The sequence below is a fragment of the Coniophora puteana genome (assembly GCF_000271625.1).
Source record: "Coniophora puteana RWD-64-598 SS2 unplaced genomic scaffold CONPUscaffold_13, whole genome shotgun sequence".
NCBI classification, from domain to species: domain Eukaryota; kingdom Fungi; phylum Basidiomycota; class Agaricomycetes; order Boletales; family Coniophoraceae; genus Coniophora; species Coniophora puteana.
Genome location: NW_006913065.1, coordinates 817157 through 843267, shown reverse-complemented (window position 1 = coordinate 843267; position 26111 = coordinate 817157). Strand labels below are relative to the sequence as shown.

At 52.8% G+C, this 26111-nt stretch overlaps 6 protein-coding genes across 6 annotated transcripts; 4 read left to right on the top strand and 2 right to left on the bottom strand.

The window, feature by feature from the left end:
- Nucleotides 1–943: 943 nt before the first annotated feature.
- CONPUDRAFT_76368 (uncharacterized protein) lies at nucleotides 944–3141 on the bottom strand (the record flags this gene model as incomplete). The annotated part of the gene is made up of 9 exons (XM_007774744.1): nucleotides 944–1042; nucleotides 1129–1195; nucleotides 1222–1616; nucleotides 1701–1731; nucleotides 1893–1979; nucleotides 2194–2235; nucleotides 2340–2440; nucleotides 2546–2878; nucleotides 3010–3141. The coding sequence occupies 9 exons, from the start codon at nucleotides 3139–3141 to the stop codon at nucleotides 944–946; spliced, it is 1287 nt and encodes a 428-aa protein (XP_007772934.1).
- Nucleotides 3142–4255: 1114 nt separating this feature from the next.
- On the top strand, nucleotides 4256–5992 carry CONPUDRAFT_63831 (uncharacterized protein; the record flags this gene model as incomplete). The annotated part of the gene is made up of 2 exons (XM_007774709.1): nucleotides 4256–5423; nucleotides 5493–5992. The coding sequence occupies 2 exons, from the start codon at nucleotides 4256–4258 to the stop codon at nucleotides 5990–5992; spliced, it is 1668 nt and encodes a 555-aa protein (XP_007772899.1).
- A 1425-nt stretch (nucleotides 5993–7417) lies between these two features.
- Nucleotides 7418–10388, top strand: CONPUDRAFT_157949 (uncharacterized protein; the record flags this gene model as incomplete). The annotated part of the gene is made up of 8 exons (XM_007774937.1): nucleotides 7418–7576; nucleotides 7637–8038; nucleotides 8094–8443; nucleotides 8491–8535; nucleotides 8582–8753; nucleotides 8814–9082; nucleotides 9139–10081; nucleotides 10152–10388. The coding sequence occupies 8 exons, from the start codon at nucleotides 7418–7420 to the stop codon at nucleotides 10386–10388; spliced, it is 2577 nt and encodes an 858-aa protein (XP_007773127.1).
- A 1726-nt stretch (nucleotides 10389–12114) lies between these two features.
- CONPUDRAFT_139465 (uncharacterized protein) lies at nucleotides 12115–15327 on the top strand (the record flags this gene model as incomplete). Its single annotated transcript, XM_007774936.1, has 3 exons — nucleotides 12115–14236; nucleotides 14292–14819; nucleotides 14878–15327. The coding sequence occupies exons 1-3, from the start codon at nucleotides 12191–12193 to the stop codon at nucleotides 15325–15327; spliced, it is 3024 nt and encodes a 1007-aa protein (XP_007773126.1). The 5' UTR covers nucleotides 12115–12190.
- Nucleotides 15328–16994: 1667 nt separating this feature from the next.
- CONPUDRAFT_76365 (uncharacterized protein) lies at nucleotides 16995–17680 on the top strand (the record flags this gene model as incomplete). The annotated part of the gene is made up of 3 exons (XM_007774743.1): nucleotides 16995–17399; nucleotides 17451–17556; nucleotides 17628–17680. The coding sequence occupies 3 exons, from the start codon at nucleotides 16995–16997 to the stop codon at nucleotides 17678–17680; spliced, it is 564 nt and encodes a 187-aa protein (XP_007772933.1).
- Nucleotides 17681–23072: 5392 nt separating this feature from the next.
- CONPUDRAFT_157945 (uncharacterized protein) lies at nucleotides 23073–24293 on the bottom strand (the record flags this gene model as incomplete). Its single annotated transcript, XM_007774935.1, has 1 exon — nucleotides 23073–24293. One exon carries the CDS (start codon nucleotides 24291–24293, stop codon nucleotides 23073–23075), a length of 1221 nt encoding a protein of 406 aa, XP_007773125.1.
- Between the last annotated feature and the right edge of the window lie 1818 nt (nucleotides 24294–26111).

Below are 26111 nucleotides of genomic sequence, written 5' to 3'. Positions count from 1 at the left end.
GCTAGACACGTAGGTCAGAACTCAGTCGTCGCGTAGGCAAGACGAACGCTGTGCATTACCTAGACACGTAGGTCAGAACTACAAAGGAATGTAAGTACGTGTCTATAATCAACGGGCACGAAAAGAGTCTCACCTCAGTCGTCGCGTAGGCAAGACGAACGCTGAGGTGAATGTAACTACTCGTCTGGTATAAGTGGAATCTGGGCGACTGTCATGTAACATACAAATCGGGAATGCCACGTAACGAAGTAGGGGTATACCATATGGAAAGGAATGTCGGGGAACACAATAGAACGAAATGGAAAGAACGTGCGTGATACAGAATGACCATCTGTCAGGAAAACCAGGGTATATGTCAAGGTAACCACGCCGAGTCGGCGCCAGCGCTATGGCTGTCTCGGCGTCAACTGCCGACGTCTCGCTCGTACCTCAACGCGCGCTCGAATCGGCCTCGGCGAGCGCGACGCCTTGCCGATTCCAACATCCTTCCTCTTTGCCAGCGGTTCCTTACCGACTGGCAAACAAACTTGCTTCATCTAGATTGCAGCTGGCAAGACTGTCTAGATGTGAACGGCCACGATCATGACGCTCTCAAAAAAGAGTTTCTTGCGCAATGAGCGAGGGCTTGCAGATTACTTAGAGCTTCTGCAGGGTGCATTACCCTCCTGGGGAAGTGCAGGCTTAGTATAGTTTTATATGTTGTCGCAAACAATCATTAGTCATTAGAAGTATTCAAGGTATCCTGGCAGTAACATGATCATGGTATAAGACAGAGAAAGGCCCGATGGGAGAGCCTGCACCACACCCATAATCCGTCAAAACCCTCGGTTAACGCAGAACACATGTGACTGCAATTCACCCGGATCAACGAAAGTAATTCGTCACATTGCATGAAGAGTTGCTCAAAATTTATTAGCTGTATCACTGCACACATACCGGCCCCTCATGCCTTCTCCTTTAGTTCTTCATCAATACGAATACCCTCAACATCCTCGCTGTCCGCGGATGAGGCGAGATTGGATTGCGGCCCGTGGTAGTGCCTCTATGCGCTATCCACATCACCATAGTCCACCAGTCAGCCACTAGAACCTCTCTGCGATCAACCGAAGGACATAGAGCCGCACTCACCCAGACAAGTACCACACCCTGTTCGTATCGCATGCGGTCAGCAGAGATAGTGAAAATGCAAAGGGGCCTGATACAGAAGAAGGAAGTACGCACAAGCTCATGATGACAATGCTGACAGTGATCACAGACGAGTAGCTCATGTTCTTAGGCGAGACAGGCATCTCATTCGGCAGCGAGAACATGACGCAGACGAAGAGGGTCCATGTTGTGCAGGTGATGTTGGCTGCCCAGCTAAGCAGGCCGTCGCCCATGTAGAACGGGCCGGGTTTGAAGTTGACTTCAGGCAGAACCGAGAGGACAGTCGTGAGCCAGATAGCGCGAAGAGGCGTCCTAGTCGAGCGCAAGACCACGCCAAAGTAGGCTCCATCTGGAAGGCCTGGTATAAAGGGGATGAGGTAAGACACCGGCGAAGGTGAGTAATGCAAATTGTGGCGAACCATGGTCGCGACTATAGGCACAGACAGTGCGTGAGCCTGCTTGAGCCTGGTCTGGCAAACGAAAAAGGCTGTGAGGCAGACTAAGCTCTTCAATGGAAGCGTTTGAGTACGGCTGAGTTCGAGGGACCCGCTCACCCAGAGGAACAACGCAGCCGGAATGCCCATCCTGTTGGCCGGGACCTGTATCGGGTGATGAGGTGAGAATCATCGTTGAAATACCCCCGACGAGTGACTTATCTATAAAACAGCAGTCGGTTGGCCCTGGGAGGTCCTCCCTGAGGACAAAATGGGGACTCGTCTAGCAAAAGGGCGCCATATAAGACTCACAAAAGTCCGGAACATAAAATCAACACGATGTTAAAGAGCCATCCAAATAACCTGATGCCAATGACTTCGGAAAATGGATGGGTCAGCCTAATGAGTGGGTATTAACATGCAACATTCACTAACGAGCTTACCTGCAATGAAGATGGCAGAGGGTGCTAAACAAAGCAGCCATGTAAGAATGGGCAAGGTTCCGACAGAACGGGATAATACACAATCCTGAATAAGCCGCTCGACGAACTTCTTCTTTGCGGTTGACTTCTTTATGACAATATTTGTACGAGAACACGGAAAGCAGTCTCACGAGATTTGTGTCGTCGCGTCATAATCCTCAAGTACGCTCAGACTTTCAAACATAAAGTGCATGCATTTATAATGTAACTTATGATCATCTACATGATCCATGAGAGACATGTGCATACGGTATTGTATCTAGCATGTACCGTTCACCGAACGCTGAGCAATCCAAGCAAGAACGCAACACCGGTGTTCCATCCACCAGTTCCATTGACAATGCTCTTGCTGCCAAACACAAAGTTCGCAGAGTGCATCTATGAGCGGGGCGCCATAACGATTAACACGATAATGATGACGAAGGTCGCCCCGAGGTTCACGAACAAAGCTCGTGGTAGCAAGCGCCAGAGGACCCCGTGTACCATTAGAGTCGCGAACACTCCGACAGTCACATCGGGAGTTACCGTATATCTGGGCGAGACAGCAGCAAGGATCATATTCGCAAGCTCGAACTCGGGCGAGAAGAGTCCGACGACCTGGGCGATGACGCTGAGCCAGCCTACGATGGCGCGGTGCTTCTCGGGGCAGAGTTTCGCGGATGCCGTGTACATCCCGCCGCAAGTCGGGTAGGCGGAGACGATCTCGGCGATGCTCGATCCGAGGGTGAGGCACATGCACGAGCCAAGGATCCAGCACCATGTTACCTTACCGGCATCAAGTGGAGAGAAATGAACTTCTGAGGGCAAGAGATCACACTATGAGGCAGGGTCGCCGAAGAATAGGGGAATATTGAATGTGGCTGTAACACTTGAGCACAAGCCCTAGTGTGCTCGATGGGCCATGAGTAAGGAGCTCCTGCATGATAACAGAGAGTTAGCAGGCGCACCATACTGCTGAACGCGAAGCTGATAGTAGCCAGATTGGTGAATTCCCGCCGGAAGGAAGGCTGGTATCCCAACATCTTGAGCTCCTCATCGTCACTTGTCATCGTCGATGTCTCGCTCCGGTCAGTCGACATGGTGGCGGAAGGGAAGTCGTCATGCTAGTGAGCCTCGGCAGGTTGCAGGATACAAACGGGACTCCGGAGGGAGAGCTCAGGTACGGAAAGATGGCTGCACCTGTGGAGCAGGAAAATACGTATCTACCATGACCGATGCGGGATGAGGTTTGATAAATAGAGCAGGTCCAATCATGTCGTACCAATCTTGAGTGCATGATTTTGACGAACCCGGTCTCACCTCATGCTCGCCGATGCCGCCGTGATGGAACCAATATCGTGCGTTCTTGGCTCGAGATCGGGCCTTCGTAGCCCTTCGCAAGACTCTGAGAGGGATTGACCGAGTAGAGCATGAGAATTCACACTTTAAGTGCAGTGAAATTTAATGGGGCAGATTAAGATGGTGCTGGCCTGTCCAGCAGAAACGGACAAACACTACAGGCAAATACGCTAATTCTGTGCCCGAGAATAAGCAGGAAAATGACCTGGAAAGTAAACATCTTCCTACAGATTTTCGGGCGAGGGATAAGCACGCGGAAAGTTATCATTTTCTGGTGCGTCAAGAGGCCCAATAAGGCAAGTCGAAGCAGAAATTGAATCTCCGCCAGCGCTTAACATCCATAAATGGAAGGAAAGCTTGTTTTTGTCGCCTGAAAATTCACCGGAACATCAAACTTTTTCGGCCTTTATTGGTCAAAAAGAAATATGGAGGAAAATATTTACTTTCCAGTGCATTTTCCTCCTTATTTTCGGATCCAGAATTATCGCATTTGCCTGTAGTGAAAGGAAAGTTCAGAATGGTTCATGATCACGTTGTGATCGCGCGCTCCGACGAGTGCGCGTTGATGTTGTCGACTTGAGGTGCATCATCAAGGAAGTTACCGGCCGGCATTCGCAGAATCACGCTCAACCTATGCTTTCTCCTTTGCTCCAAGAAACAACTGATTCTACAAGTAAGCCCTTTAGCTTATTATTATCATTTTTCATCATCTCGTTACTGACCTTTTGTTTCCCAGTGGCTTCCAACGCACCCCTCAACCTCGACCCGGAGTTCCTCAAGTTGTGTCTTGCCACTTTCAAGAACCAGACAAACCATTCTCCCGTCTCCCCGACGCCCACACTCGTCTCTTCTTCCATGGCCTCCGTCTTTGCCAAGCTCGACGTCGACGGGAACGGGGAGACCAAGGATATCGTAGTCTCTGACGCATCCCGCCTCACCAACTACTACCTGGCCGCGTACAAAGACTTCTACGGCTTGCCCAGCAACCCTCCCTGCATCTACAAGTCGGGCCCAGCCTGGCATGAACGCACGGGCCCGGAATCGTATCGTATCACTCGTGAAGCTCGCCCTGTCTACGACCACCCCATTGCCAACCAATGGCGCGCTTTCGGCACGAGCATCTACCAGTTCCTCGACTCCCAGAGCATCAAATGGACTTCGATCGACCCCGTCGCTTTTGCCGAAGAGGGGGAGGTGAAGCCGTTCTGCCCACTCCTTATGTGGATTGGGGTCTATCCAGAGTCTCTCCTCTACAACGCTGCCGTGGCTGCGGCTGAGGCCATCAAGGAGATCCTCGCTCAGGCTGGTTTCCCCAAAATCGAAGTCGCCTTCCGCGAGTCGGTCGTCACCCGGTCTATCGCTCCGGGCCCCAAGTTGCTCCCCTTCAACCCTCTTCGCGACCCCGTCCCTGAACTCCTCAAGCCCTTCACGCCCACGCTCGGCCTCTCCATAGCGCCGCTGAGGACGCCGTACTACGAGGGCACAGGTGCCCTATACCTCCGCGTCAGCAGCGCCGACAAGCGCACCCTCCTCCTCACCGCCGCCCACGTTGCTCATCCTCCTCCCGTGTTCGCCAACACGGGCATGTCGCGCAGGCGCAACAGCCAGGCTGCCGAGGAGATTGTTGCGCTTGGAGACAAGGGCTACAGCAACGCTGTCACGAGCATGTTGAGTGCGATCGGTGACCTTGCTAGCTCGATCGACATCTGGAACGACAATATTGCCAGGCTGCCCGAGCCTGCCGAGGGCGAGGAGGAGGATGAGGACACGGCCGACAAGCGCCAGGAGTACCTGGACCTGGTGAACAAGGCGAACAAGAAGATCGAGAAGATAAACAAGCTTCACGGCGACGTCACCCGGTTTAGGACGACCCCGGAGCAGCGCACCATCGGTTTCGTCCGCCACGTCGAACCCATTGCCGTCAGCGACGGACCCCACCAGTTTACCCGCGATTGGGCGTTGATCGAACTCTACGAGGAAAAGATCGACTGGGGCTCATTCAAGGGCAACAAGGTCTATATTGGTACGTTTTCCATCTCTGGCCACGGTATCGTCCCATGGTTTTAGCTGACTATTATATTTATCCCCGCAGGTGGGAACCTCTCGTCGTCCGACTACGGCAAGATCATGTTCCCACGACCCGATGACCAGGCCGACTACAAGTACCCGCGCGACGGTCTCCTCCAGGCCTACGGTATCGTGAAGGACAAAGAGATCCGCTCGCCCCAGCACCTCGACTCCAACGGCTACAAGTGCCTCCACGCGGTGAAGAACGGCCTGGCCACAGGCACCACGGTAGGTCGCGTCAACGGGTTGGACTCGTTCACTCGCATGTACAGCGAATACGGCATCGAACAGACGTCCGTCGAGGTAGCCGTCCTGCCTTACGACAGAAAGAGGGGCGCCTTCTCTTCCCCCGGAGATTCTGGCGCCATCGTCCTCGAGAGGGGCGGCGGTATTGTTGGCATGCTCACTGGCGGTGCCGGCGCGACTGAAGAGACCGATACCACCTACCTGACCCCGTACTGGTGGCTCGACGAGCAGATCAAGAAGATACTTCCTGGCTGCTACCTCTACGACGTCGTCCAGTAGATGGCGAGTTTGACGCGCAACAGGCTCCTCAACGGGCTCCTCAATGAACTTCTCCTCTTTTCTGTCGTCTCGTCTCGTCTCGTCTCGTCCCGTCCCGTCCCGTCTCGCCCCGTCTGTCCCGTCTGTCTCGTCTGTCTCGTCTGTCTTGTCTGTTTTGTCTGGCTCTTCTCGTCTGTCTCGTCTCCACGCTCGCTCTTTCCCCGCCGTCTCGCTTGTCTATCTATTATCAGCTCGTTGTCGATGCTGATGTGGTGGGCCCGTCCATCGGCTACTTCTCCAATATCTGTGTACCGGTATCCAAACTCTAGAAGGATTCCACGAGTATGATATCTTTGCTCTTTACTGTGGGCTTTTCCTCCCTCCTTTCCAGCAGTTCCTTGCCGACTGGCGAACAAAATTGAATGGGCTAGACAGCAACTGGCAGGAGTGTCCAGATGTGATCAGCCACGATCAAGACGCCCTCAAGAAGCAGTTCCTTGTGCATTACGAACGAGGGCTCGCAGATTACCTAGAGCTTCTGCAGAAGCATTTCCCTCCCAGGACGGTTCGGCCTTAGTGTAGAGATTGATGTCGTCGCGAACATCCATTAGCCGTGATAATAAAATACAGTTTCAAACTCTCTTATGGTCTGTTCCATGACCAACAACTCTCAAAATGGTTGCTTTACTCTGTTACGTGTTAACTCTCTCAACTCTGCGCTAATGCCGCTTTCTATGGGTTTAAAGCGAGCTAGTATTGCTGAGACCCTGGTTCAAATTCAGCGTAACTCAGAAAGTGAGCTGTCCTTTAATGGCTAACGTGATTGCTACATATGACATAAGTATGAGGCTCAACGTTCAACGTTTACAGGCAATTGGTTTTAGGCACGTAACGTCTAAACACCGTGGCACCCGCAGCTTGTGATATTATTGAGAAAGACATCATAAGTCACTCGGCAAAAGCCGAAGAGCTGGACTGGCGTGTGTCCTCTTGTACTCTTCAAGTTACTTTGTTCATATGCCTCTTTGAAACATACCCCTTCAGCACCTCGCGTTATGAAGCGTTCTTGAAACAACGTAATCTGCCATAAAGTGATTATAATGAACCAGGAAATCGATAACTCCGGCATTTTGTGTTATCCTATTCGCGACGATATATGCCCACCTGAAGCGAGCAACTGGTTACCTTCGGCGCTGAGTAACTGTAGGCAAGTTGACTCAACACCCAGGTCTTTCCCTAACATCAGTTATTGCAGCAATACAGGCATCTTTGGTGTAGCCAACCATGAATTGGCCACGCTGGCCGCCGCAACAGAAGAAAACAGCGTTCTCGACGTACCAGCGAGGCTCACACACCTCGTCCGTCTTGTCGCGCACGGGTCATCGGCGCTGGACGCATTTATACTGTTTGTGCTGGAGTATTGATTACCTTGTGCTTATGCCGACTATGGATGCCAGAGAGAATGCAAGTTTTGCGACTTCTAGACCATGCATACCCAACTATCTCGACTTGGCACGCTTTTACCCCCTGGCTTGCACTGCGGCTCTTTTGGTGATGCAAACGGCTTGGGATGACGTGTCAGAAGAGTTCGGCAGCGGTGATTTGGTGCGCTCTACCAGTTTCATACTCTCAAACATTCATTGACGCGATTGTATTCGCTATTAGGACGAGGAGAGCCCTCAGGTTGATGATGTTACGGATGAGTCCGAGAATATGATGTCTGAGACGCCATCTAGGGCGTCCGACCACGAGACAGTACCTTCGTTTCCCGTGTCCCGGGAGTCTTCTCAGTCGCCACCTCATGCACGTTGCAGCTGGGAGCCCATTGATAATGTCGACTCAAACTCTCAATACTCCCTATTCGCGCAACACCAAGAGTATCCTGACTCGATTTCTATCGCTTGCATAGCAGATCAGTCCGTCATCATCTCGCTGCTGAGGAGCGCTGTTTATCGGCGCCTAGCGTGGGGTACAACGGATCCCGTGATGGGGCTCGGATTTTCACCTGGGTCGCCTATGGTGCAAGTCTTCATTGCGTGGCCCAGTACAACCTGGGAGGATGGCTTGGTACGTTAGAGCTTGAAAAGATCTCTAGGTACGCCAACAAAACCTGGTTTCATAGCCTCTGGTGGCCATCACTGGTGATTGGTCGGAGGACCACACTCTAGCAGTTGACCGGTTCGATCTCACCTTCCCTGCAACCACCTATGAACTTGTCCACTATCTCTCGAAAGTCTTCGAGCTTGCCAAACATGCAAATTGCTCAGGACAAGCTCGTTGGCTGGAATGGCGCTTTGATTTTGCCAATTATGACAAGATGGAGAGCATAACCGTGGATAAGATGGCTTCCATCCGAGTATGGGCAGAGGAGGCCATGCCTACGGATGCTGACGAAAGATGGCCTTTTCGTGACAATGTACTGCCAAAGGCGCCTTTATCACCCGCGGAACCGTCTGTTGACGTATCCGCTAGGTCTGTCTGCCACGTTCCTTTGCACTTAGCTACTAACTCTTCCAAAGTGAACCACAAGACGTTGGTCCACCTCTGAGATGGACATATTTAGAGTAAGTCCCTCAGCATCGCCAATTCAGCCCCACTTATCACTGGCAGTATCGCATCTGGAGCTGCTGATATGAAACACCCCTACGAAACCCTTCATCAATGGCTGTGGAACCGCGTCGCCTGTCTACGTTCGGTATTACCACTGATCGACATGGGCACCATTCACCCATATTATGTGTCTCTTTCCCGTTTTGCCTGGAATGAGGGTTGGGATCAGTCGGTACGTTCCTGGAATGCAGCCCCGTGAAGTTGCCACGTTCGCATATTGATTTTGGTTTAGGTGAACGAGGAGAACATTCACCCCAAACTCAGCCCTCTAAGAAGCGAGCTGCTACAACAGAAATCGGCCTACCTTACAACTGCGATGGCGGACTCACTGAATGAACATGCAGCTGCTGACTTGCTAGCCAAAGTCTGTATTGCTATGGCGGCTTGTTCGGCGGCAAGAGAGCAAAGTAAAGCTGCAGAGCAATATGGCACTTCGGCAGCTTGCGATCACATCTGGGACGGTCTGGTATCTAGTTTGCACGGGACATCTTCGAACGTACGGTGCGCACTCCAAAGCTATTTGAGCTTATAGCTGGCTCACATACACTTGGAAATAGGTATCTCCCAGCCGTCGCCCTTCCAAGGAGTGCTCTCACAGACCGCTGTAAGGATCCAGGCTGGCTAGCTTCGGCTAGATACAACATCAAACAACACAGTATTTACGGGAGCCAACATCGCGACGCGGCGAAGTTGCTCGCCGGTCCCCATTCAACCCTGGGCGAGCAGGCCATTTATGCAGGCCTTCTTTCCATCCACCCTGGTCTCAGTTACAGCAAAACAACCGAGCATGATGTCGAATCCGAGGATGGGTTTGAGGGAGTTTTGAATCTGGTAGCAAACGATCCCGTTGAAGCAATATGCGATGTTGTGTGCACAATCTTCATACCTAATCTTGTTAGCAGCGACTCTTCCGCCACCCTACAACATGCTGCGGAGAGATTTTGTCTGCTCCCTCGTGAACCGGACCAGGCAACTGCGCGTGCACGCGGTGGGACTGCTTACTATCACGGCATCTGCGACCTGCCCTCCGAACATTCCGGCCTCGCGTCTGCCTACGATCTATTCTGCGCGAACGTCCGTTCCGCCGGCCTGTCTCCCGAAACACCAGATTCTCTCGACTTTGGCATCCTTTCGGCTCCTCCAACCGTCTGCCGGCTATCATTCCTGTGGCCTGACAGCAAGCTGGAAAAATTGCAGGCTGGACATCCCCCACCTTTGGCACCCGATCATCCAGACGAGAGTGGGCGACCAGGTACTGAACAGTTGACCGCCGCTGAACAGTCCCTCGCGCTTGAATTGCCTCTACTGCTCGTCAACCACACACCTCCTGAGAAGATCCTTGCGTACATTGGGTCGCACAAGCACCGGATGACTGCGACTGCCGCCGCAACGTTCTTTGGGGCTGTCGGACTCACTGGTGTCCCCGTTTTCAGCCTGGTGACGGACGGGTGTCGTGCAGTCCTTACATGCGCGTGGGCCGAGAAGTTCGGGAGTTTTCAGGTCGGTTCTCTACTCAACCGTTCACACTTCACATGCTGATCTTACTGTATACTTGGTCTCTTTGGGACAGCGTATCAAAATCGCGGAGCGGAACGGTGTCCTGTTCGATCTTCGGAATCCGTTGTCGGCCTTCCACTTTGCGACCTTTCTCGTGCGTCTCAAGCACGAGCACGGTCAGAAGCTGCGAGAGCGATTCGATGACCAAGCGCTGGCTCACCTGCGCGAGCGGCTGGAGCAAGGCGAGTGGGAGACGCGGTGGACGATGTCGCATTACGTTGCAGAGCAGTCGAACGGGGACATGTCTTGATCACCTTGATAAATCCCGATTTATAATAGACTGACGTGAAGCCACGGACTTTTGCATCACTGGGCAAACTGCAGCTGATATCGAAAGTGCAGGCTGTTTCTACTAACCTGGTATCATTGTCGTGCCTGCTTTCACCACATTGACGAGGAAGCCCACGAAAGCAACAGCCAATGTAATCGGAGGCTAGTCCCCAACGTATGGTTATTGTGCCTGTTTTTCTTGACCCGTCCTCATAGGCCGTACGTCTCGGGTTCAACAGATCAGAGCCATTTCTACATTGGTCTCGACAGCGTAACAGCCGCCTTGGGGCATGCCTCGAGGTGAACTGCCATGACTGGACACGCCAGCGACAGGCCCGCCTTAACAACTCACAGCCTCGGCCTTGACAATCGCATTGGCGGAGCATTCACAATATCTGCAAGCCCACACTTCCTCAGTCTCAGACCAGATCTACACAGAACAGCTATCCCATTCACTTTTCTTCTTCTCAGAAACAATACACAAAACTCTGCGTGACGATGAGAGGGCTAGGCATACATAGCGGCTTGAGGATGAGGACGAGGATGAAGTTGAGGATGAGGTGCGTGAATGTGGATATGGAAGCGAATGAGGATGAGGTGGTAAATGGGTGAGTGATGAGCGTGCTATGAAATCGGATGGCAGGACGATGAGTATGGAGGGAGAATGGAGGGAGACGGGGAAACGGGGGGTGCTTAAAGACGCATAAATAGGTGGGGTAGTCCGTGATAAATGGGTAAGAACAAGAAATGAAACTGAAGCTGGAATTGTTATCTGGGTTATGTGGGGTTATATGTCACGCAAACTTGAGACGCAAAGAAAAGAGATTGGGAGACGGGGATATGAACGGGGTGAGATTAGAATGTAAAGATAAGAAATAGAAAGGCCACAGAAAAATGAAACATGGTATCACGCGTCCGGTATATTGACAGACGCAAGACGTGCTCACTACGGAGCGAAGAGCGTAACAGAACACGGGCGGCGCAGGCGAGCAAATGGGAGCAATAATGGAGCAGGGGAGAGGATGCGTGTGGACAAGGGCGCGGTGCGATGCGAGGGACAACATGTCGATATGATGCAGGACTAGAGAGACAGCAGATGACAAGACGACGTGCGTGAACGATTAGGTAGGTGGTAGAAGGCGATGTGTGGGCGGTTCGTGAAAGCGAAGCGTGTGGTCTGATCATGGTTGGTGCATTGAGTGTTGCACGTCAGAACACGTTAGTCGTGGCTGTATCTTCGGTGTGGTCGTCAAGAAGAAACATAATGTTGTTGAACGCATTGCGACGTTCAAATCGGCTTATAATCGTGCCAGGTGCGTGTCGTGATCGGATCAAGACGAGACGTTATTGTTTGGGATTTTTCTTCTCTCGTTTGCCTCTGTTTCTTCGCTGCCGTCGCCTTCACATCCTCACGCAGGAATAATACTCGCCCTCCTCGCCGTCTTCGCCCCCGCCCCCGCCTTAGCACCACCAGCAACCCTACTCGGCACCGGCGTCCGCTCGTTGCTCGTGCTCGCTACACTCGACCCCAACGTCGCATTCCCGTTCGCATTCTCCTTACCCTCGCCCGCGCCCTCGCCCGCACTCAGCGCCGACACCCCGCCCACGCTAGCCCGCTTGCGCGCCGCAGCGCCCTGTGCAGCCGACGTGCCCGAGCCAGAGCGGCTCACAGGCGGCGCCTCCGCGTCCGAGGGCGAAGCATCGACGTCAGAAGAAGCATTGGTTCACGTCGCCTCTTCCCCAAGAAGGTCAAGTCCAGTCTCCACCTCCAGACTGACATCCATGGTTTGTCTTCTTCTTCTCTCAACCACAGGCTCATCCTCGACATCACTTCAATCCTCAGCAGAACCCCGCGAATCCGTCGAATCCATCGCCTCCCCAATCTCCCCAGCAGAGTCCATGACCGCCCAGTTCTCCAACAACCAGTTCCACTCCTCCGTCCGCTCCATCCTCCGCGACCCCAAGACCCCTGGGTCAGGCCAGAATGTCCGCTTCTTTGCCCGCCAGCGTTCCAAAACGCCCTCTGCCACCAGCGCAGACAACTCTGCCGCCTCTGATCCTTCCTACTTTTCAGTGGGCTCGCGCGCCCGGTCACGCACTCCTGTCATGGAGCTCTTCTCACCTCCCAACGAAGGTCGTAGTCAGGATGCTCAGCGTCCCTCTAACCCACCTCAGGCGGACAACTCAAATATCTTCGACATGTCACAAAATGACGTCCCCGCCATCCCTCATGCCCCCGAAGACCCCGTTCAGCTTGAAGAGCCTGCTAATTCCGATGAACACAAGCAGCCCTTCACGTCCACACCTGCTCGTGCGCTACTTGATGGCATAAAAGAGCCCTCTGTCTTCAGCCCTCCTCTTCCGGCACAGGACGAGAAGCAAAAGTTCTCTTCTCTGTCTCGTAGCCGAGCCATGTCCGACTCCGTTTTCTCGCGACTCGCTCGCGTCGCCTCTTCCCACCCACTCGTCGAGGTCGACAACGATGACACCCAAACCCTCGCCAACGTCAGGTCCGGAGCTCGGACACCGCCTCCTCTCGCTCCTCCCGGCGGTCCAAGCAGTCCACCAGACCCCTTCCGCGCCAACGCAAACACATACTACACTCCGGGATCCGACGTCCCCCCAACACCCCCGCACGCCCTTCAGCGGCACACCTCCAACCCCTCCGGCTCCTCCAGCAGCACCCACTCACGCAGCGATTCGGGCTCCTCCTCCGCGTCCAACGTCCACTCCCAGATCATCTCCCTCCGCACCCAACTCACCCTACACCAGTCCCTCGTCGCGCAATACGAAGTCGACCTCGCCGCGCGCGACGAGATCGTGCACTCGCTCCAGTCCTCGCTCTCCTCCGCCCAGGGCAAGCTCTCGGACGCCGACAAGCGACGACAACAAGTCCGCGCATGGCGCAAACGCGTCGCGGAGCTCGAGCGCGTCGTGCGCGGGCTCGAGGGCGAGGTCGAGCGTTCGCGCGAGGAGTCGTTTGAGCGCAGCATCATGGACGAGGCGAGCGCGGGTGCGCTGCGCGCGCTGCAGACGCGCATATCGGAGCTGGAGCGCGAGCGCGAGACGAGCTGGCGCGTGTCGGGCGCGTCGTCGAGCGATGCGAGTGCCAGCGCCAGCGCGAGCACGGGGCGACGGAGCGTGCTCAGCACGAGCGACGCGCACAGGGACACGCGCGAGGTCGAGGAGCTGCTGACGGTGCTCGCGGCGAAAGACGAGGAGATCGCGCGCCTGCGGAGTCAGACGCTCGAGCAGACGGCGGAGGTGACAGATATGATCAGCTCGAGCGTGTACGCCGACGCGCGCTCGCGCTCGCGTTCACGTTCCATCGAATCGCTGCATCCGCAGAACTCCTCCGCCGAGGCGGAGCTCGAGCACGCGCGTGCGGAGCTCGACGCCGCCAGGCGGGAACTCGCGCGGCTGCAGGACGAGCGCGAGTCGTTGCACCATGATTTCAGCGCCGTGCAGCACGCGCATGACGTGCTTACGCACGAGCACAGTACGCTGCGCGCGGAGCTCGAGGCGCAGTGGGCGCACACGGAGCGGATGGGCGCGCAGATTGCGGGGCTGCGTGGGGAGCGCGATGCGGCGCTCGGCGAGAAGGATGCGTTTGCAGCGGCGAACGAGGCGCTGGCGCAGAAGAAGAGTGTGTTGGCAGCTGAGGTGGAGGCGCTGCGCGCGGCGAGCGGGGATAGTGCCGAGCTCGCGAGGAGGAATGGGGAGCTCGAGGAGCTGCGTGTGGTGCTGGAGGCGCGTATTTTGGAGATTGAGGAGGGGTGGGTGACCAGTCAGAATGAGCGGTTGCATCTTGAGAGCGAGCGTGACGAGGTACTGTCTTGCCTTCATTTATCCTATGTCGTATGACTAACGATGCTTTCTACAGCTCACCAAACAGCTCGAGGACGCCCACTCCCAGATCGACGATCTTACTACCGCGCTGCAAGACCACTCGGAAAAGCTCTCCGACCTCGAGTTGGAGAAACTGATGCTCCTGAACAACTACGCCCACATCGAGTCCACAGTCGACGAGCGCAACACCGAGATCAGCACGCTGCAGACGCGGGTCCGCAACACCGAATCCGAAGCCGAGTCCCTCCGAGCACAGCTCTCCGCCGTCTCGCGCGAGCACAAGCGCGTCGCAGACGAGCAGTCGCGGCAGATCGCGGAGCTCGCCGCGCGCGAGTCGGGCGTGCGCGCGCAGCTCGAGGCGCTGCTCCGCTCCGCCGCGGAGAAGGATGGGCAGGAGGGCGAGGAGCTCGGCCGCGCGCGCAAACGCGTGCGCGAGCTCGAGAAGGCGAGCGCTGACAGGGAGTTTGAGGTGATCCAGCTGCAGCGCGCGAACCAGAAGTGCAAGGAGGATGCGGAGGGGATGAATATTGCGTTGGACTCGAAGCAGCAGGAGCTTGAGCTGGTGAGTTGTGCCCATCCATTCCCCCAAGAACGTGTGTTGATCATATGTATTTTTATAGCTTAAACGCCGTATGGGTGTCCGCGGAACAGCCGGGACCACGCCCGCGCCCGCCAAGATCGCGTCCCGGCGCGAGTCCTTTGCGCCCTCGTCAGTTGCCAGCACCCCGTTCATCCGCCCGGGCTCCGCCATGTCGACCGCATCGGAGACGCCCAGCGTCCGCGCGGGCGCACTCGCAACGAGCAAGCGCGTCAACGGCGCTCTTGCCGCTGCCGCTGCCGCTAAGGGCTCGACAGCTGCCAAGCGCTCTACACCCCCTACACGCGCATCGCAGGCGCAGGCACAAGCTGCCACCGCCGCCGTACAGCGTTCAACCGGCGCTGGCCCGCGCGCCAAGTCCCCTGGTGTCGGCGTAGGCACAAGCGCGGGTGCAGCGTCGCGCCGTGTGTCGTTCTGGACCGATATTCTTGTACGCTTGCGAGACCGTTGTCGTTGTCAGAGCCAATGTTGAACGTTGATGTCACTGCGGAAAAACGCGGATTATCGATCAGAGGTGGATTCGGCTCACGCGATGAATTCAAGTCGGATGGTCGCATTTTTTATGTATCTGTGGTCGACTCGTGCCGGATCCGTCGTCGATCCGTCGCCCACGAAATCTAGGACTCGCTTAACCGCCCCTATACCCGGGTCAAACTTTTCGATCCCCTTCCTATCCCTGCAGTAGCTCTGCTAGCCACCGCTGTGCGTGCTCGTTTCTATTGCTGGTTTCAATTTACTAACAGTAATAACTATAGATACAAGCCAGAATTGAGGACTGGATCAAAGACAGATCCCCACGAATGTACCAGTTTGACCGCAGAAAGTATGGACCTATCTTTCAGTCTCATATCAACAACCTCAAGAAGTTTGAGCACGTCGCGAGGGGCGCAGGTTCAGACATCTTCGACGTCCATTGCTCAAAACGGCCTGGTGAGTTGAGATTTCTTGTTGCAACTTGAAGACTAAAATTATTGTATGACTGTAGTAATAATGCCAACGTTGTATGCCCCAGAAAAGGCCACCCTGCTAAGCCCGCTGTTGCTTCCTCTGGTCCCCTCCCTGATGCTGACTTCATCGACGCCATCAATGCGTATCGGTCTCGTTCACGTGCCTCTAGCAAGGCTTCAAGTCAGGTTATGGGTGATGATGCGGACGATCAAGATGAGGACGCGTAGCATTTTTGTATATGTCAATGCATTTTATAAGCTCGTAATCCATACGTTTTGGCTTCAAATACCTCGTTTGACGCACAGCTTGTTTGATACTTGGCAAAAATATTGTCATATTGGAAGTGAATGCACCCTAATTTGGCAACCAATTACCCCTATCTCAGACACGCGTATGCAACCGCTGGTTATTGACAGCTAATCGCAGTGGAGGGCAGGTATTCCATCCCAATAAAAGGCCTTGTTGAGCGTATTAGTTACGATTACTTACAAATAGTTATTACGTACAAATACCCGAAGTGTCGGACTATAAGTTGGACTATTATTCAGCATGACATCATTGCGTTACTTTAGATATCCAATAGGATCACTCCTTAGTACTGTACAGTAGTTACTGTCACATCACTCTCCTTAGTATATAATCCCTAGGACTAGCATACTAGGAATACAAGTTCTCTCTCTATTGAACTACCATCGCAACCAAGCCTCAAAACACCCAAACAACCAACCTACCTATCAGGTGAGATTATGGAACCTTCCACTGCCTATGATGATGCTTTGTCATTGTTTTAGGTTATGAGCCCCGCAGGGGTTCAGCCTTTGCACTACCTATAGTGGTCAGGCTACACCTGCGTCTCACCTGAGTTGCCTCTATTCAGAGGTGCTCACTATCGTTTTCGACATCAGTCGCTAACGAGTTGTATCAGATATGTCTTCTCAACATGACGACACCAACTCGATCCCCCTCTTCAAAGGCCACGAGTACGTGCGCTGGAAGGGGCGCATCATTGTGCATGCCATGTACAAAGGTTACAGTGATGTCCTTTTCACTGAGTTGTTGCCTCCTACGGACGCGACCAAGCTCGAGAAGTAGAACGATCACGCACTCCAGGCCAAGGGGCTGATCATGAGGTGCTCCGATGAGAACGTCCATCAGCACTTCGCCCACCTCACTGATACTCCGAGCCAGATCATGACAAAGCTTGACGTCGAATACAGTGTCGCCGCGTCTGGAACGGCAGCCATTTACGAGCTGTTTGTCCATCTGCTCAAGATCAAGCTGCCCGCCAAGGGATTGCTGCACCCGGTGTTCGACAGGTTCAACACCACGTGCACCCGTCTCAAAGACCTGGGCCTCGAGCTCAATGAGAGGTTCAGGGCAATGCTCCTCATGCACAAGCTCCCACCGTCATACAAGACGATTGCGGAGATGCGCAACGCCGAAGCTAAGGAGCTCAAGGACTTAAAGGTTGCTGACATCAAGTCGGCTGCACTTTGCCACCAGACGTGCATGCACACCGTGGCGGTCACCAAGAGCGGCAGCTCTAACAAGGCTCAGGGTTCCAAGCTGAACCACTCGACTCCGCAACGCGTTGAGGTGAGTAAAGCCGTGGCTATTAAATGCCACGATGCTGACCCAGCCTGGAAGTCCCAGCAGCAGCGGAAGGGCGGTCAGTCTGACCAGCGCCCGCAGCAGCAGAGGACCAGGCACCGGAAGGGCCGCCATTCTTACAAGAAGGGCAAGCGCGCCTACGGTGCGGATGATGAGAACAATGCTATGCTCGCCATGTCGGCTGAAGCAGGCAAAGCTTTCGGCACACTGCAGTTGTTGCCTGCAGCATCGCGAGCTGGTTCACCCAAACCCGAGTCTGGCTCTGAAAAGCCTTACTCACCGGCCCAGATGAACTTCAATAACAATCTCGAGGTCTCTGAGCCTGTCCGCAAGGACAAAGGAAAGCCACGTGAAGTTGTGAGTACGGTTAAATGACACAGAGGCAGAGCCTGAACTCCACTCGCGGCTCAACAAAGTTGTCAATGAGGACATTGAGCCGTAAACCGGGGGGGGGGGGGGGGTAGGGTTGCGATCGCTCACAACAGCATGACCAGTCATGACCTATATCTATTTTTAGCCACTTTATATTTTCTCAAGTCACGTGACCGGTCTGGGCCCAACTATAAATAGTTCTCATCACGTGATCATAATCGGCCACTCCACAATGACAACATAGATGACATCATAACTACGTCATAAACGCATCATCACCGCGTCATACATGACCTCATACATACGTCACTCTTTTAACCATTAGTAGTAGTACACGGCATAGCATGGTCTGTGCATCCACAGTCATTACCATACGTAGATACTTGTTTGGCTTAACCAAACAAACCTGTACTTGTATATAGTCTGAGCAATGAATCGCCCCAAGACTCTAAGTGAGTTCTTGTGGGATTACCTCCTACAAATCGTATACCTAGTCTTGCCACGTCGGCAAGCAGTCAAACATCCCGCTTTACCTCTTGGCGTCGTCCCGTACGGGGCTTTGTTGTCTATCTGGGGGTTGGTTCTTGAGTGTAGTGGTTGCCTTGGGCTCGCGCCTTAGGAGTCGTTCACAGATTGGACTTGTGACGTCCCATTTTACCGCGTCCACCACCCTGGCCGCCTCAGCGTCCCACATCTGAGTGATGGGGATGCGAAGAGGGTGCCTGGTATGGGTTGTCATGCGGGACAGGGAGTCCGTTGGACTTTTGTCCGCTGACTCGTTCTTCTGAGTGTACGCGTCTTCCTCCACGTATATCTCTGCGTGAAACGCTGAGCGCGGAGAAGCAATTGGTGATGTCTGCACTGACCTCCTTTCCTCCGCGATCTCATTGGGAATCTAGATTGGAGTATATCAGCGCATGCCGGGTTCCAGTTAGTCGCGTGTCGTAAAGAGTCGTGAAAACAAGCCACTGTTGATCCCCCGCATCCTCCGCGGTGCATTTGGGTTTCTCCGGCAGAAGTCGGATAACTTAGCTTGAGCATTAGATAAATGGGATTCCGGTTCCCAAGTGCGAGCGTCTATGTCATAGCCCTTCCAGTGGACTAGATATTCTAATTTGCGCCCGCGCATTCTAGAGTTAATTATGGATTCAACCTTGTACTCTGCGTGGCCTTCCTCATTGACTTCGGTTGGACCGGGATGATCAGTGCATTGACCATCCAAACGGTCAATAAATGGTTTGATGCGGCTTACATTCACTACCGGGTGACAGCACATATGAGATGGGAGGCGCAGTTCGACTGCGTTTGGACCCATTAATTTAGTTATGGAGTATGGTCCAAGCCACCGCTCTGCTAGTTTTCTTGATGGCCGATCAACAAGATTAAGATTAGATGAAGATAGCCAGACTTCATCTCCAATCTTGTACTCGGGCGCATCACTTCTTTTCTTATCCGCGGATTGTTTCATCTTCTCCTTGGTCCGCTCCAAGGCCTTCCTCGTGACTTCCAGAGTTTGCTCCATCTCTGCTTTTGTCTTGGCAGCAGCCTCAACCTTCCCTTCAAGGGGTTCTACTCCCATTCTAGGCGGGTAACTCATAGTAACCTCGAATGGCGATTGTCCAGTCGCGGAGGTTCTAGTGTTGTTGTGCACAAATTGCGCCAGTGCTAGCCATTCTGCCCACGTGGACTGTTTGTCGGAGCAGTACATCCGGAGGTACTTTTCCAATTCCTGATTGATACGCTCCGTCTGACCATCTGTCTGTGGGTGGTAGGCTGTAGAATAATTATTTTTGATGCCCAGCATCTTTGCTAACTTGCGAGAGAACTCGCTTGTGAATTGTGGTCCACGGTCCAATACTACTGTTTCTGGCAGGCCGTGGTCCTTCCAGATATTATCCCGATACAATCAAGATAGCTCTATCAAAGAGACTTTGTCCGTGGTAGGTATAAATACTGCTTTTTTGCTAAATCGGTCAACGACTACCAGAATCGCGGTGAAGCCTCGCAAGCTTGGTAGCCCTGTGATGAAGTCGGCTGAGATATCCTTCCACGGGGCCGAGGGTACAGGCAGCAGTTGGAGTTTGCCTGCCGGTGCCTTACCTGTGCCCTTGTTCCTTCCGCATTGTTGACACGCTCCAACGTACTCTTGTACCGTGTCCTTCATATCTCTCCACCAATAATTACGCTGTAGCAGCTCCAGCATGCGTTCTACTCCCGGGTGCCCAGCACCTGGGTTATCATGATGCATGTCCAGCAGCTGCATGCACAAGCTGTGATCATGTGGCACAAATATTTTATTGTTTATATAGCAGAGACCGTCCCGCATCTCTATTTCTTTGTTTTTAATATTTATGAGGGTTATATCGATGTTTTTAGATTTTCTTCTAATCGCTGAAACCACATCCATGGCCTTCAACTTGAGATTGCGGATGCCGTGCCAATCTACATTTTTGAATGGCGGTAGCATCGTTATTCCCTTATTTTCTTCTCCCACGCCCTTGGCATGATCCTCTCTCCTACTAAGGGCATCGACCTTTCCCATGGAAGATCCCTTGTGATAAATAAGATCATAATTAAATCTGGTGAGATACTGCCACCAGCGCGCTTGTTGACGTTTGAGGTCTTGACCTTCCATGAAATAGGTTAAGTTTGCATGGTTGGTCCAGATCTCGAACTTGATGTGTGACCCTTCAAGATATTGTCACCAAGCTTGGAGCGCTCGTAGGATGGCAAGTAGCTCCTTATCATAGATAGGGTAATTAAGTTCTGCGCCTGTCAGAGCATGTGATATAAAGGCACACGGGTGCCACTTTTCATTGTCCAATAATACCGAGAGTACTGCTCCAGTCGCAAAGTCGGAGGCATTGGCTTCTACTCACATTTGTCGACTGTTGTCAGGGAATGCGAGTATGGGTGCTGTTGTGAATGCCTTTTTCAGACTTTTGAATGCAGTTTTCTCTTTTTCTTCCCACCTCCAGGGCTCATCTTTTTTGGTGAGGTCATGCAACGGCCTGGACATTTTTCCAAAGTCCTTGATGAATTGTCGATAGAAATTGGCAAGTCCGATGAACAATCTGACGCCTTTCACGTTCTTTGGAGTTGGCCACGAGGTGATTGCATCGACTTTGTCCGAATGCATCTCCACCACCCCATTTCCCACGAGGAATCCAAGGACGTCGACTCGTTCAACCAGGAAGCTGCATTTCTCTGGTTTCACAAATAGGTTGTTGTCCCTAAGCCGTTTTAGAACCTCCTTTACTTTTTCTAGATGGGCCTGCTTATCTTCATCTTTACTAAATATAAATATATTGTCTATATATACAACAACGCAGTTGTCCATATCTCCCAGCACGTTGTTCATCATGTTTTGAAATGTGGCTGGCGAGTTACATAATCCAAAATACATAACTTCTGGTTCAAAGGAGCCCAGAGGTGTGGTGAACGCTGCCTTCCACTGATCACCTTCTTTGATTCTCACGTTGTTGTAACCCCAACAGAGATCCATCTTGGTGAACAGCTTCGCTCCCTTTAACCGCTCTATAATATCCAAAATCAACGGAATAGGATAATTATTTTTGATCGTCCACTTGTTTAGATATTGGTAGTCCTGCACCATGCGCTTTTTCCCGTCCTTTTTAGGTATGAAGAATACTGGAGTGGTCTGAGGAGACTTCGAAGGGCGTATGTATCCCTTTTCAAGTTCGCCCTTGATGAATTCTCGGATCTCTCCTAATTCTTCCTCTGAAAGGGGAATAAGCTGTCCCTTCCTGGCCGAGAAGCCGTCCATGAGCTCAATGGCATGGTCCCATGCTTTTCGCTCTGGCATGCGCTCTGACGCAAGCTTCGAGAATACCGATAAGTACTCATGTAGGGTTGGTGGCACCAGGGAAGCGGGATCCTCCGGATTCTCCACTTTCTGGGCATCTAGATTGTCCTCGATCCTGCAGATGATTCTATATATAGTGTCGGCAGAATCAATCTCCGACATTTTCTCCGCCTTCCTCCACTTGGGTTCGGGCCACAATTTAAAGCAATCAGGGGAGCACCTTGACATGGTAACGTCTCCGGTGTCCCAGTTGATCTCGGGATTATGATGGGTCAGCCAGGTGAATCCTAGGATCATTGGCATTTTCCCGAGTTTGGTTGCTTCAAATTGCGCTGTCTCTCTATGTCCCCGGTATTCAATGACTAGATCCACTGAGTGCGTAATGCTGCCTGCGGTATTTCTAGTACCATCCACATTGAATACCACAATCGGGTGTTCCTTTTTCTGGAACTTGAAGCCCTGCTTCTTTGCCCAATCCCAATCGATAAATAATCCAGTAGCACCGGAGTCGAGTAACACTGAACATGAGACTTTGCAACTATCCTGCCGAACAGCTACCGGGATAAGTATTTCTTTGTCCATATTATAAGTCCTTCGTAATTGTACAGGTGGGGATTTTATAGTAATAATGTCATTGGTAATTAATTTTTTATTCATTTCTTTTATTGGAGAATTAAGCACGGATTTCCCACCGCTGAGCTGTAGCTCACGAGGTTTTTTGTTTTCGGGGGCCTTGGAACGCTCCATACATCGACTGGTCGCCAGATTGGGAGATACTGGGGCTTCTGCCTCGCTCTTACCGATCTTAGTGACATCTAGCCCCATCACAGGGCTAGCCCCTACTGTTGCGTGGGCGACGTCTGACTGAGGATGTATACTAGGCACTCCCCTACTTCCTACTTCTCGCTGCGTGTCTACAGTCCCTCCTTGGGTTTTACTTACAGGGGAATTAAGCACCGATTCCCGCCGGCCAAGCCAGGACTTGTTGATGATTTCAGGGTCCTTTGCTCGTCCAGTATCCCATCCCGACTCTGGGTAGCCAGGGAGAGGGCGTCTGGTTTTCATGCTAGGCGTGCCCTTACTTTGCATACCGAGTTTTATCCAAGGTTGTTCCTTTTCTGAAAGCTCGCAGATCTCCATGTCCCGGTGGTCCCTGTGTGCCCTGACTGAGGACGGCGAGCTTGATGGGCTTGAACGCCTCCCTTTGTCGCTTGCAACAGCGGGTAACACTAATGACTGGTCGGATGGAAAATCCACTATGGCTAACGTACTTCGTACTATTCGCTGCGGATCCCCGGGTCCCCCCTGCGGTCTCATGCCCTGGTGGGATGTCACATCCGCTTCCGGGTCTTCTATTGTACACTCACCGAGTACATGGTACCTATTATAATTACTAGTGTCTTTCAATGCTACACTGTTCAGTTTGTAAGAAGAGTCCCAATTACCCCACTCGTTGGGGCTCATTGTCCATTTAAAAAATCGTAGTCCCTAAAATAGGCCCTAGCGGCCTCAAAGTCCATGTCCTTGGTGGCAGTCTGCCACTTAAGCGGAGTTGGAGTATACTCTGGGCTCCAGTTTTGGGGTGCCCCTGCTGTCTGGGGCTGCTCTTCCATCCGGCCAGTTTCCGGATTGTATAGTGCACGGGTATGATGACCCGCGGCGCCCTGTGGGCAACTTTCTCCTCCGCGTGCTCCTCCGCCTCCGCCGTTCTTCCTCTGAGGGCAGTCCCGCGTGAAGTGCGGGCCCTGGCAGGTGAAGCATCCTCCTCGGGGTCCTTGACTTGACGATGCTTGTGGTGCAGCGCCGATCTCCATGGGCTCGCCTCTCCCGGCCGTGACGCCATTGCTAGTGAGTCCCAGCTCGAAGTTGACTCGTTGTTTCCCCATGGTGATGTCATATTCCTCCACTCGGACACCAATCTCCTTTACTTTGTTGAAGAGATTGTTGAACCGGGGGAGGTGTTGGTGACCCCCTCGGAATACTTCTACGCGAATGACTGGGCTCATGTTTTTGATGAGCAAATCAATAGCGTGGGCGTCTTCCATGTTGCCCTGTTCCTTGAGGATGTAGAACTCTGTGAGCCACTCCTCCACTCTTCTGTTCCCCATCGCCAGGGACACGACCTTCTTGCGGGACCACTCCTTGGTCGTGCTTGGCAAGAAAGCGTCCGAGATCTGCTGCATGATGTCCTCCGGGGTCGGCCATGGAAGGGCACCGCTCTCGAACTGGCCGATGTGGTACCGGGCCCATTTCGCGGGAATGCGTCCCTTCATCCGAGTGAGAATGGCGGATGAGCAATCAAAGTTTGTTGTCAGCGCGGCGTTGTTGGCATGGAGCCACAATCGCACTCTGCTCCTCCAGGGAGCAAAATTGCCGGGTTCCCCATGGAACTCGCCGGGGTCCTTGACGCCAATGATCTTCTTTTCAATGGCAGCAGCACCAGGCGCGGCGTGTTGTATCGCCTGGTAGTTCTGTAGGAGACCAGCTAGTCTGGTGATCTCCGTCTGCTGCGCATTGGCCAGCTGGTTCATGCAGTTGAACTGTTGCTGCTGATCATGGATCTCCTGCTGTGCGCATTGGAGATCTGCGTCGTGGGCCGTCTGCATGCGGTCTAGCTCGCCCCAGATTGCTTGGGTTTGGGCGAGCGTGAACCCGTTGTAGGGGACGGTTGGGGGCGGCATCAGAGATGGGAAAGATAGTGTTCAAGTAAAAGTTGATGGTAGAAATATAAGTATCGTAAACAGCGTCTGGCCGCTGTGACTCGGTTGGGGCCAATAGCCGTTCCCCACACCTGACTATAGTAATAAGAGTACAGGAGATACTCCAGATGACAAGATGCACAGGTGACTTCTGTGTCACCGCTGGTGCTGACGTTGGCACGGCACGAGCTCTCCAGGGCGGGCACGCCAAGGATTTACGGACTGTGACTCCTAGGCCCACACTGTGACCTGGTCTTTTGCACAGCTGCTGCAAGTTAAGCACTTGCATGGTAACCTTTTGATAGTTTTTCGAACGAGATTCGTAACCTTAGGGAGGTTGCTCGACCAGCCCCTGTGAGCAACTCCTAAGGCGTGAGCCCCAGAAACCAACAACACAAGAAAAACCCGCTGAGAGTGGTAGACGACGAAGCCCTTTACAGGACGACGCCAAGAGAGTATGTCGGGATGAGGAGGACGACTGCTCGCCGACATGGCAAGACTGGGTGTAGATTCGTAGGAGGGATTCCCACAAGAACTCACTTAGAGTCTTGGGGCGTAGATTGCTCAGATTATATACAAGTACATGATGTTTGGTTGAGCCAAACAGACTAACTAATATGGTAAGGAATGTGTGCGCACAGACCAAGCAGTGCGGGGTACTACTACTAATGGTAAACAAGTGACGTATGTGTGATGTCATGCATGACGTGTTTATGACGCGTTTGTGACATCATAATGATATCATATAGAATGTCCGGGAATGTCATAGAATGATTATGTAAGTCAGTAATGTAAGATAGCCAAACCGGGTCATGTGACCGGTTATTGAAGTAGCCGGTCACGTGATCATGAAAAGCAAAATGAAGCGGAATTACAGCGCACTCCACGAGCTTTGTTGCGATCGTAAGTGTCGTGACTGGTCATGACTGTTCGTGAGTGCGATCGCAACACTACCCCCCCCGTTTAGGCTCCAATGTCCTCATTGACAAATTTGTTGAGCCGCAAGTGGAGTTCAGGCTCAGCCTTGGTATCGTTAACACGTGGAATAAATAGCTGATTGAATAAGTTAGGGTCAATCCCCCTTAGCCTCCGCGGCGCCGAGGGTTTTCGAGTTTCAAACTCTTTTAATTTAGCTTGAGCGTTTGTTAAGTTAGATGCAGGTTCCCAGGTCCTTGCATCGTCATCATAGCCCTTCCAGTGGACTAGATATTCTAATTTGCCCCCGCGCAGTCTAGAGTCTACAATCTTCTCAACTTCATACTCCGCATGGCCTTCCTTGTTAACCTCCGTGGGTCCAGGATGGTTGGTGCGTTGCCCGTCGAGTCGATCAATAAATGGTTTGATGCGACTTACGTTCACAACCGGGTGACAGTGCATATGAGAGGGTAACCGCAGTTCTACTGCGTTTGGTCCCATTAGTTTAGTTATAGAGTATGGTCCAAGCCATCGCTCCGCTAGTTTTCTTGATGGTCGGTCTACGAGATTAAGATTAGATGAAGATAGCCAGACTTCATCTCCAATCTTGTATTCCGGCGCATCGCTTCTTTTCTTGTCCGCGGATTGTTTCATCTTCTCCTTGATCCGCTCCAAGGCCTTCCTCGTGACCTCCAGGGTTTGTTTCATTTCTGCTTTTGTCTTGGCTACTGCCTCGACCTTCCCTTCTAGGGGTTCTACTCCCATTCTAGGCGCATAACTCCTAGTAACTTCAAATGGCGATTGACCAGTCGCTGAAGTTCTAGTGTTGTTGTGCGCGAATTGCGCCAGTGCTAGCCAATCAGTCCATGTGGATTGAGAGTCTGA